Below are 12,156 nucleotides of genomic sequence, written 5' to 3' on the forward strand. Positions count from 1 at the left end.
GTATGAAGCATTTGAATATATTTTTCAACATGATGTGGTCTGTCAACCCGAAGCGTTCAACTTTCCCCTCAAGTGAGGAAAATTTTTCTTCTGTTATATCTTTGAATATGTCCTTTGTTCCATTTGTTTTGTTCACTACTTTGGAGACGACATAACGCATAGATTGATCATCAGTGTCTCAACTCAAGGTCCATTATTTTATCTCTATATACTTCAATCTTTCTTTCCTTCTTTGCATTCCTTATGGTTACCCAATCTCTACCACCCTCCTGTAATTCCATTTGAAGCTATATCTGCTTTATTCCTTCATTTTTCCAATAAATTGGTTGGTTGTATATTTCCCAATTTCTTGATTAGTCCTTTTATTTTGGTCTTCAATTTGATTCCTTAAATAGCAATCATCTTCCATCTTTGCATGATCTTCTCATCCCAACTCTAATTTCTTAATTTTTTTTCAAGTTCTTATTTTTTCTAGAGTCAAAGTATTTATGGTATATATTTTGCACAGAAGTGTACTTTTGCATTTTTTGATGTGTTTCTTGCAACTATGTTTCCATCCTGACATCTGTCTCCTTCAAGTTTCCCTTTTCCTTCCTTTCTACCATCCTTCCTCTTTTGTCTGTAGTATTTTTGTATAGTTGCCATGCCATCTGTTTTCGTTTTCTTTCTTTCTGATTTGTACATTTCTACCTTGATTCCTTTTCCCTAGATATATTGTATTGTAAGTTAATTTTTGTTGACTCCTTCCCACCTTAGCTGAGATCTCTTTGCCTTCCCTTTAGTGCTTTAGTTGAGGATTGTATATTTTGTGTTTGTTTTGTTACTGCTTGGGTGGTGGGGAAAAGGGGAAGTTAAGATAGAGCTGTTTGTAGAATTGGTTTCTGCTCTTTTTCCATGACTCTCTTCATAGTCCAAAACATGAGTTTGTTATACCAAATTGGGGGCACATCTTATTCCTTTGGAGGTTGGTTAGTAGTGGGTTTCAGATTGTTTCACCAATTTGGGTTGGAATTGTAGAGACAGGCTGTCCGTGGGTTTATTTTCCAGATTTGACCCAATGCTTCCCAACAGCCTCTCACTCCTCTGCCAGGAAAGGAAGGGATAAAAAAGACAATTCCAAGGAGTTTAGCCACTGGTTTTCAGCAGTTGGGGGAGAACATGGTATTTGGGGCTTTCCATGTGTCTCCTGCCATTCACTCCTTCAGAGGGGCATGTTTTATTTACTTTATCTTTAGTCTTCCTTCCTTATAAATCCCTTCATATCATTCAAGATAATCCACTCTGTGCAATCATTCTGACTTTCCTCTCTTCTTCTCATCAGTAAGAAAAGCAAAATGGCAGGCAGCCCAGGCGGTTTTTTTCTCTCTTTGAAATGCTGGCAAGATGGAATGGCGAACCTTCTATTCTAGGGAAACTTTCTGAATCTCCTCTGACAACTGCCTACTTGCCCCCTCCATCCCTTTCCCTCTCTATTCTGTGGTGTTGCACTCTTTGTAAGAATTTTTTCTCTCCCATCTTCCTTTCAATACTGTTTCTTTGGAGAAGAAGAAAGGGCTATCATGGGTGGAAGCCCTACATGTATTCCTAGTCATGTTTATTCTTTCTGTAGTCAATGTTTTTAAAGACTATTGCCTTTTCTTGTATCTTAGAGTTTCTGGTATATTTTTTCTTTGTTCTGAAGTGTTTTGTTGTTAATTTGGTTGAATTCAAGAGAAAGGAGGTTGGTTCCTGGAACCCACCAATTCTGGCATTACTCTTCAGGCACCATTTTGGGAAACTTTTCTAGGCAAAAACCCTGGTATGGATTTCACTTGATTATTAGACCTCACATGTTTCAATCATCCTATAGATATCTCAGGAGTTTGCTGCTCAGTTGACTCTCTTTTGAGTGTGATAGGGATACAAACATAAAGGTAGAATGATGCCGGGGTGCCACAAGGTTTACCACAGAAACCTTGTCAGAGAGCTATAAATGCCAGGACAGAACCACAGAGGTAACAGGTAGCTAAGATAACTTCTAGTTCAATCTTATATCCAAAGAAGAGTTGCTAACTGACCCATCTCTGACAGATGATCCTTCAACTCACTTGGATACCTTGAGTACCAAGGAATCCATGCCTACCATTCTCTTATTGGCAAGTTCAAAGTATTTAAATATATTTTACCTTGAGCCAAACTAGATATCCTCTTGTTTCTTCATGGTCTCCCTTGGTGAGACTTCTTTCTATTCACATGATTCCCAATCTTAACTCTTTAGGTGGCTACAACTATGCCTATAGTCCTGGTCTCTAGCCTAGCCTAGGATCCTGGAAAATGACTGAGCAGATTGGAAACATACTAGGTTAAAATCCATGAGAAAGAGTAAAACATGGATAAATATGAAGTTCTGCATGCAAATGGAAAGTAACCATTGTACAGGATGAGGATGCCTGATTTGGGTCAACTAAAGAGGTTGAGAGTTTTGCTTAATGCTAAGTATACTGTAAGCCTGTAGTCAGGCATACAAAATCTGTGCTGCATGGATAACAAACATCAATGCCAGGGACATTTACCAAAGTCCTCCTGTGCTAAGAGCTTGTTAGAGAACATCTGGGCCTCTGGAACAGCAACAAATCAGAATGTGTGCAGGAATGGGATGGTGTCTAGAGACCATGGGCCACAGTGGACCACAGTGAGCTGTTGGAAAAATGGAGTCTGGAGAAGAGAAGCTTTAGAGAGGCACAGGAGCTATTTTCAAACAGAGAAAGATTTATGGAAAAGAGAACACTTGGTTTGTTCATTCTGTCTTCAAAGCACAGACCCAAGATAGTTTTAGAAGGTTAAAAAACAAAAAGCTGTTCATTGTCTCTGTTGACTAGGAGGCACTTATGTTTCTGAGATCTGTAAAAGATCTAGCAACCTTAGGTTTACTCTGGAAAATCTCTTATCTATGGGGTATGGAATCAGATGCTAATTTCTAAGTAGTATACAGAATATAGAACAATTTAATTTATCTGAGGAGGAATAATTGCACAACAGGTCTCCTGAGAAGCCTGCCAAGGAGTAGGTTTTTTCCCCAAACATTATAGCCAAAGAGCCAACCAGCTTCCAATTGCCAGCTTAATACTGTGGGAAGCAAAGGGAAGAACATAACATTTGAAGCAGGTAGACCTTGAAGTCTGGCCATGCCATTTGCTAGTTCTGTAATCTTGAGCAAGTGACTTAACCTTCCTGAGCCTTGGCTTTTCCACATGTAAAATGGGATGACTAAATTCTAGCTTATTGTGAGGATAATGTAAGATAACAAATAAAAAACCCATAACATAGAACTGGATACTTATAAATGTTAAAGCTCTTCCTTGCCCCCTGAAGCTAACTGCCAACACTACTACTGTGATTTCAAAGAGACATTTCATAAGTAAGCACTTTTTTTTCAGGGCTTTCTTCTGAACTCTCCCCAGCTATTGAGGAAGAAGAGTCAAAGAGTGGCCTAGATGTCATGCCTAATATTTCTGATGTGCTGCTGCGCAAACTGCGGGTCCACAAGAGTCTCCCTGGAAGGTAAAATCAGGATGTGGGTTACAGAAGACCCTGTACGGAGTGGCCCCTGTGTTGGATTCTAGGTGGGACACAGAGGAACACCAGTATTAATTCTTGAGCCCAGAAGGGCCAAAGTCCAATTGTCTAGATAGGGATAATGCATTCAAAACAAAAAGAATAATGAAAGGCCAGGCTGGGTGTTTTCAACTCAAAGACCAGGTGGGGTTCTTAGGTGGGCACAGCTCATGAAGGCATGAAGGTCACCAGAAGCTCATGGCAGCAGAGAATGGACTTTGAGCCAGGAGACATGGGTTTCAATCCCAGATACACCATTTACCCATGACTAGTTAAGTTTTCAAAGCTTTTTTGTAGAGATAGGGTCTTGCTATGTTGCCCAAGATAATCTCAAACTCTTGGCCTCAAGTGATCCTTCTACCTCAGCCTCCCAAAGTACAAATAACATTTAAGTAACCAAATGAATGATTTGAAAAAGTAAAGTTGGTAGAAAGACCATGAAATAGGGCACATCTAGAGAATAGCATGGGAGTGGGACATTGGGTAGGAGGTCAAGGAAGGCCTCTGTGATAAAGTAATAATTTGAGATGTGCAAATGACAAATGACAAAAAGAAGCCACTCATGCAAGGGTTTTGGTAACATTTACAGAGGAAAAAATCATAATTTTAACAAATGGTGCTGGGACAACTGGATAGCCACATACAAAAGAGTGAAGTTGGACCCCTACCTCACATAAAACACACCAATTAACTCATAATGGATCATAGACCTAAATGTCAGAGAGAACACTATAAGACTCTTCAAAGAAAAAATGTAAGTCTTCATGTCTTTGGGTTTTTTAGATACGGCACCAAAAACACAAGAGACAAGATTTTAAAAATAAATAGTACTTCCTCAAAATAAAAACTTCTGTGCTGCAAACAGTGTCAAGAAAGTGAAAGGCAACCCACAGAATGAAATATTTGCAAATCACTTATCAGAAAAGGAACTTGTTTCTAGAGCATATAAAGAAGTCTTACAACTCAATAAAAAGATAAATAACCAATTTTTCAAAATGGGGAAAGGATTTAAATAGACATTTCTTCAGAGAAGATATACAAATGGTCACATAAAAAGATGCTCTGTCCTTTTAGAGGCTCACAGTTCTGCCCCCGGGTACCTATGCTCATTTATGAGGCACAGTTATCTGTATCAGACACCAGACATGCCATGTAGCTTCTCTGCCTAAATCATACTTCTCTGAGTCCTCAGAGCTTCCTCCCGACCCCCACTTTTTTTTTTAAGGTGGGTATATTCTATCTGGCTGTGGTGGCTCACACACCTGTAATCCCAGCACTTTGTAGGCTCGAGGCAAGAGGATCACTTGAGGCCAAGAGTTTAAGACCAGCCTGGACAACAGAGTGAAATTCCGTTTCTACAGAAATAAAAAATAAAAGAAAAAATTAGCCAGGTGCAGTGGCATGCACCCATAGTCCCAGCTACTCTGGTGGCTGAGACAGGAGGATTGCTTGAACCCAGGAGTTCAAGGCTGCAGTAAGCCACCTCTGCAGTGATCCTGCCACTGCACTCCAGCCTGGGCAGCAGAGCAAGACCCTGTCCCCAGAAATAAATAAATAAAATAAAAATAAGGTGGGTGTCTTCTATAGCAAAAAAGCAGAATGTTAGTCATTGAAATAGAAAAATGTTTGGTTTATAATTTACAAAAATACGTACATTTCACATAATATCCCAACAAACCCAGGAGTCAGAAACAAACCTGGCAAGTTTTGCCAAATCATTTAAATCACATGTGTATGCTGTAGATGACAGTTAAGGCAAGGGTCTGATGGGTGTGACAAGAACTGTAAGCATCAAACATCCCTGCAGCTGTTTGTCCCGTGTTCTGGACTCTGCTGACTTCATGGCCATGGGGTCTTGTCACCTCATCCTGACAGGAAGGCACTCATATCATTCCCTAGGGGTGAGAACCAGCCCCTTGCAGAGATGGCTGACCCTTACCTTTGCTCTTGGGGTCCCTTCACACCCGTTCAAGAGAGGAAGCTGTGTTTCCTGAGAAGCTTATCAATGGCATGCTCTGTTGCCAAGTCCTGTGATGCTGGTAGGACCCCTCCCAAGCCTCCCCGCCCCAGCACAGGAAAGGGCCTGTGTATTATTTACATTGTCTGGGCTTCAGATGGGACCAGCTTTAGTTACCAGCAAGAGCAGCAGCAGCAGCAACACCGAGTGGACGTGCAGATACAGGGACTGCCTATGGCTGGAGAGCCCTGGCTGTGGGAATGGCACAGAGGAGGAGCTGCTCAAAAGGACACCTCTGTGTCGGCTGGGGCTTTCTTGCCACTCTGTGATTCTAGCCATCAGAAGTTCTTGCTGTGGAGAAGAACCCTGGTCACTCTCTCCTACCATTTATTCTCTGGCCTGCATGCACCTTTGTCATGGCCCTCACAGACAGAGGAGGGTGAGGCTTTGCAGACCTGGGTGGATATCCCCAGAACAACTACAATGGCAACTTAGATGTGTGTGAGTTATCAAGTCCTTATCACAGGCATTTTCTTATTTCTCACAGCAAGGCTGTGAGTTCATAGTTAACATGAACAGGTCACATTTTCTGAGAGCCCACTGAGTGTGGATGCCATATATTTATGCATACAAACACATATACATATATACATGAGTACGTATAGTGCTTATAGTACCTCTGTAAGGTAGGTGATATGATTCCCATTTTGCAGATGAGCAAGCCCGGGCTTAGAGAGATTAAATAACTTGTCCAAAGTCACAGAGATAGTTGTGGTGCTGTAAGAGTCAGTATCTCACAGGTGACAGAGCACAGGCAAGGGGACATTGCATCTTTTCCTTCACACCAACACAGCTTACTCCACCCCGGGAAACACATGGTCTGCTGGTCATTCAGAGTCACCTTTGGGTCTATTGACTAGGTTGCATAAAGTTCAACTGTGTGTTTTCTTTTTCACAGTGCCCCTCCACTCACTGAAAAGGAAGTTGAGGTAAGTGGCTCAAGTGTGTTATGAAATTTAGTGCCTGTGCTTGACTGGGCTTATTTAAAACATTTCTTCCTCCAGACTCTAGCCCTGACATTTTTAGACAAAAATGAGAAAGAGTGACTGTGGGATAATATGAACATTCATGACCAGCCCTCTTGAACCATGAGATCCCCATTCCCACATCCGTTCATGGAAGATTTTGACAAATTTGGGCAGAGGGGAGAAGGTAGCTGGAAATTTTACATTTCTGTAAGGATCGTTTATATTCTTTAAATGTGCGACTTAGATACACAAAACCAGCTGGGAGCCTGCAGAATTGTTTCAAATTTATTTCAAAATTACTGAACAATGATCAGATTTCAAGTTCTAAGCTTTGGTTTAGTGGGAAAGGGGGCTGGCCACCTCAGGGTTTCAGCTACAAGAATGCCAGCTCAGCAGAGCCAGGAAGCTGTGCTGTCAGCAATCCGGCCTTCCCTGATTCCTCACTGGGGCCTCCTTGTCCCAGCAGGGTTGTGAGAGAGCTGAGGGGAATCTGCATTTCATTCTGTGGTGGACAAAGAGAACTTATCAGAGGTGAGACAGTGAGAATCGCTGATGTGGACCAGATGAGCAGAGGAAGACAGACAGTATGAAGTATCTACCGCAGATAGTATCAATAACTTGCACATAGGCATTGCACTTGCGGTCTATAACACACTCATAGCCATCCTTTCAGCTGATCCTCCCAGCAGCTCTGAAAAGAAGCAAGAATCAGCACAAAAGAGGAAATTGAGTGAGTAAATAACCGCACCAAGTTTCTAGATACTATAGTTGGCAAAACCAAGACCTGGATCCGAGTGTTCTCACTGAATTCAGAACTTGTTTTGTCACACTGCTGTTAAGGGGTAATCAAAGTATAGAAAATTAAGCATTGAGCATTATTCATAGACTTGACCAAGTCAGGATAAGGCGGAAAATTTCCATCACTGGGCTATGAGTTCAAAGCCCACCCCCTGACATTTGTGAAGATGGGCCACGGGCGGTTTGTTTAATGTCCAAATGCTGACCGCAGATGTATATGGACACAGCTTTCAGCATGGTGGAAATAAAACAGGCTTCAAATCAGATAGTCAGAGGTGAAATCCTGGCTCCGTTACTCCCTGTGTCACCTTGAACAAGTTAATGATGTTTCTGGTCTTGGTCTCTTTACCCATGAACAGGTATAACAGTTCCCACCCCAGAGGGTTATTGTGAGATCACATGAATTTGTAGAGTGAATAGCAGTGCTGGCATATAGTAGATGCTCAACAAGGAGTAGTTTTCAATATTGCCATAAACATCGTCATTGGGTCAATTCTGTGCCTTCAGTTCTATATCTGGAGATGATTGCCTTCCATGGGCCATGTTACATGAACTTCACAAGCCCCTGTGGTTACTGACCCCGCAGGGTATAAATCTGCTACCACTCAGGGCAGATGATGGCTAAAAAATTGAAGACCATTGCTTCCTTCCTGAGTGACGTCCATCTGTCTATTTCTTCTCCCTAGTAGTTTCCTACTATTCCGGGAATTCCATGTATAACCAATACTACCTTTTCAAAGTCTGTTCATGCAGCCTGCAATTTTGGCATGAAATATTTATTTATTCCAGAAAGCTTAACCTAACAGAATCATACCTGGCCTTATTTAATATCCTGGCAGCTACTTAAAGCTCCTATCGATATACAATTTGGAATACTCGGGCTAGATGCTGGTTGAAGTTTGCTTTAAGTCACCAATGCTTAAATCTCACACAGAGTTTCTTTCAACACAGTATTTTCATGCAAAATCTCCAAAACCCCCCATGCAATAAATCCCAGCATAAATCCAAATGCTTACACAATTAGCTGTGTAGGCCTGAGTTTATCTAAATCCAGATACAGGATGTTATTTTCTTAAAATTCAGGGAAAAGTGAAGTGTTATTCTCTTATTTTTTGGTAGAATACATTTGGCCCTCTAATTCTGGGAAGGGCCTAGCATGGGCCTTGGGTTACTGCTTTACCATCTTTTTTGTGGTTTCCTGTGAAGTGAGCATTTCACTTGCACATGGCTGCTTTGGCAGCTGGTTCCAGGGACTGCTGCAAAATGCTTGTACAAGGAACACACCTGTAGCCTTGTCCTCTGCAATAACTCCTCCTAGCACCTCTCTCACACTCTTGTTCCCAACAGAACGTGTTTGTACAACTGTCCTTGGCCTTTAGAAATGACAGCTACACTCTGGAATCTAGAATTCACCAGGCTGAAAGGGAACGCAACCTGACAGAGGAGAACACTGAGAAGGAACTGGAAAACTTCAAAGCTTCCATTACGGTAATTGTGGAGCCTGATGTGAGGAATCCTTGGAGCAGGAACTGTCTCCAAGGGCCATACAGGGTGTCATCCTTCTCTCAGGTACCAAGTAGAGTCTCCTGAAGTGAAAAATTGAGCCAAGACTCTGACAGAGTGTTCCTCAGAGAGCTGGGGGGAACTGAGGCAGAGATCCCAAAGGCCTGGTTCCCCCAGGGCTGTGGGCAAGTCCTCCGAACCCTTGGGAGCTTCTCAGAAGGGGGCAGGGTGGCCTGGGTATGACTCCTCCTTTCAGACCAGCCAGGGATAGTGTGTTCACATCGAGTTTCTCCAAGCACCAGAAGAAACTATGGCCCAGGCCTGGCAGAGGCCACTTCTCTCAGCCTGGATGGGGCCCAGAGCTGGTTTCATGAGAGCTTAGTCTAGGCTTGGTGTGTGTCTTAGTGAGTTTGAGTTGCTGTAACAAAGGGCCATGGACTGGGTGGCTTAAATGGCAAACCTTTATTTCTCATAGTTCTGGAGGCTGGAAGTCCAAGATCAGGGCACCAGCACGGTCGGGTTCTGGTGAGGGCCCTCTCTGGCTTGCAGAATACCACCTTTCCATTATATCCTACGTGGTGGAAAGAGAACAGAACTCTCTGGGGTCCCTTTTATAAGAGCACTAATTACATTCACGGGGGCTCCACCCTCCTCACCTAATCACCTCACCCAGGCCCCACTTCCCTATCACATTGAGGAGTTAGGATATGTCCCCACAAAAGTCAGCAGATGATTTTGTGGGGGGCACATTTAGCCCAGTGGTCCCCAACCCCTGGGCTGGGCCGCAAACCAGTACCGAACCATAGCCTGTTAAGAACCAGGCTGCGGAAGATGGCCGAATAGGAACAGCTCCAGTCTCCAACTCCCAGCGCGAGCGACACAGAAGACCGGTGATTTCTGCATTTTCAACTGAGGTACTGGGTTCATCTCACTGGGGAGTGCCGGACGATCAGTGCTGGTCAGCTGCTGCAGCCCGACCAGCGAGAGCTGAAGCAGGGCAAGGCATTGCCTCACCTGGGAAGCGCAAGGGGGAAGGGAATCCCTTTTCCTAGCCAGGGGAACTGAGACACACAACACCTGGAAAATCGGGTAACTCCCACCCCAATACTGCGCTTTAAGCAAACAGGCACACCAGGAGATCATATCCCACACCTGGCCGGGAGGGTCCCACACCCACGGAGCCTCCCTCATTGCTAGCACAGCAGTCTGTGATCTACCGGCAAGGCAGCAGCAAGGCTGGGGGAGGGGCGCCCGCCATTGCTGAGGCTTAAGTAGGTGAACAAAGCCGCTGGGAAGCTCGAACTGGGTGGAGCTCACAGCAGCTCAAGGAAACCTGCCTGTCTCTGTAGACTCCACCTCTGAGGACAGGGCACAGTAAACAATAACAAACACAGCCGAAACCTCAGCAGACGCAAACGACTCTGTCTGACAGCTTTGAAGAGAGCAGTGGATCTCCCAACACGGAGGTTGAGATCTGAGAAGGGACAGACTCCCTGCTCAAGTGGGTCCCTGACCCCTGAGTAGCCTAACTGGGAGACATCCCCCACTAGGGGCAGTCTGACACCCCACACCTCACAGGGTGGAGTACACCCCTGAGAGGAAGCTTCCAAAGCAAGAATCAGACAGGTACACTGGCTGTTCAGAAATATTCTATCTTCTGCAGCCTCTGCTGCTGATACCCAGGCAAACAGGGTCTGGAGTGGACCTCAAGCAATCTCCAACAGACCTACAGCTGAGGGTCCTGACTGTTAGAAGGAAAACTATCAAACAGGAAGGACACCTACACCAAAACCCCATCAGTACATCACCATCATCAAAGACCAGAGGCAGATAAAACCACAAAGATGGGAAAAAAGCAGGGCAGAAAAGCTGGAAATTCAAAAAATAAGAGCGCATCTCCCCCGGCAAAGGAGCACAGCTCATCGCCAGCAACGGATCAAAGCTGGATGGAGAATGACTTTGACGAGATGAGAGAAGAAGGCTTCAGTCCATCAAATTTCTCAGAGCTAAAGGAGGAATTACGTACCCAGCGCAAAGAAACTAAAAATCTTGAAAAAAAAGTGGAAGAATTGATGGCTAGAGTAATTAATGCAGAGAAGGTCATAAACAAAATGAAAGAGATGAAAACCATGACACGAGAAATACGTGACAAATGCACAAGCTTCAGTAACCGACTCGATCAACTGGAAGAAAGAGTATCTGCGATTGAGGATCAAATGAATGAAATGAAGCGAGAAGAGAAACCAAAAGAAAAAAGAAGAAAAAGAAATGAACAAAGCCTGCAAGAAGTATGGGATTATGTAAAAAGACCAAATCTACGTCTGATTGGGGTGCCTGAAAGTGAGGGGGAAAATGGAACCAAGTTGGAAAACACTCTTCAGGATATCATCCAGGAGAACTTCCCCAACCTAGTAGGGCAGGCCAACATTCAAATCCAGGAAATACAGAGAATGCCACAAAGATACTCCTCGAGAAGAGCAACTCCAAGACACATAATTGCCAGATTCACCAAAGTTGAAATGAAGGAAAAAATCTTAAGGGCAGCCAGAGAGAAAGGTCGGGTTACCCACAAAGGGAAGCCCATCAGACTAACAGCAGATCTCTCAGCAGAAACTCTCCAAGCCAGAAGAGAGTGGGGGCCAATATTCAACATTCTTAAAGAAAAGAATTTTAAACCCAGAATTTCATATCCAGCCAAACTAAGTTTCATAAGTGAAGGAGAAATAAAATCCTTTACAGATAAGCAAATACTTAGAGATTTTGTCACCACTAGGCCTGCTTTACAAGAGACCCTGAAGGAAGCACTCAACATGGAAAGGAACAACCGGTACCAGCCATTGCAAAAACATGCCAAAATGTAAAGACCATCGAGGCTAGGAAGAAACTGCATCAACTAACAAGCAAAATAACCAGTTAATATCATAATGGCAGGATCAAGTTCACACATAACAATCTTAACCTTAAATGTAAATGGACTAAATGCTCCAATTAAAAGACACAGACTGGCAAACTGGATAAAGAGTCAAGACCCATCAGTCTGCTGTATTCAGGAGACCCATCTCACACGCAGAGACATACATAGACTCAAAATAAAGGGATGGAGGAAGATTTACCAAGCAAATGGAGAACAAAAAAAAGCAGGGGTTGCAATACTAGTCTCTGATAAAACAGACTTTAAACCATCAAAGATCAAAAGAGACAAAGAAGGCCATTACATAATGGTAAAGGGATCAATTCAACAGGAAGAGCTAACTATCCTAAATATATATGCACCCA

At 43.4% G+C, this 12,156-nt stretch overlaps 1 protein-coding gene across 9 annotated transcripts in view; it reads left to right on the top strand.

Annotated features, from left to right (window-relative positions):
• Positions 1-12,156, top strand: part of IRAG1 (inositol 1,4,5-triphosphate receptor associated 1) — a 125,596-nt gene that overhangs the window by 79,437 nt on the left and 34,003 nt on the right. For all 9 annotated transcript variants that reach the window (XM_050757402.1, XM_050757396.1, XM_050757400.1 and 6 more), the window contains 3 exons: positions 3,417-3,540; positions 6,510-6,540; positions 8,725-8,865. In XM_050757402.1, the coding sequence (XP_050613359.1) occupies positions 3,417-3,540; positions 6,510-6,540; positions 8,725-8,865 (296 nt within the window). The remainder of the gene's footprint in view (positions 1-3,416; positions 3,541-6,509; positions 6,541-8,724; positions 8,866-12,156) is intronic.

Source organism: Macaca thibetana, chromosome 14, assembly GCF_024542745.1.
Source record: "Macaca thibetana thibetana isolate TM-01 chromosome 14, ASM2454274v1, whole genome shotgun sequence".
Taxonomy (NCBI): Eukaryota; Metazoa; Chordata; class Mammalia; order Primates; family Cercopithecidae; genus Macaca; species Macaca thibetana.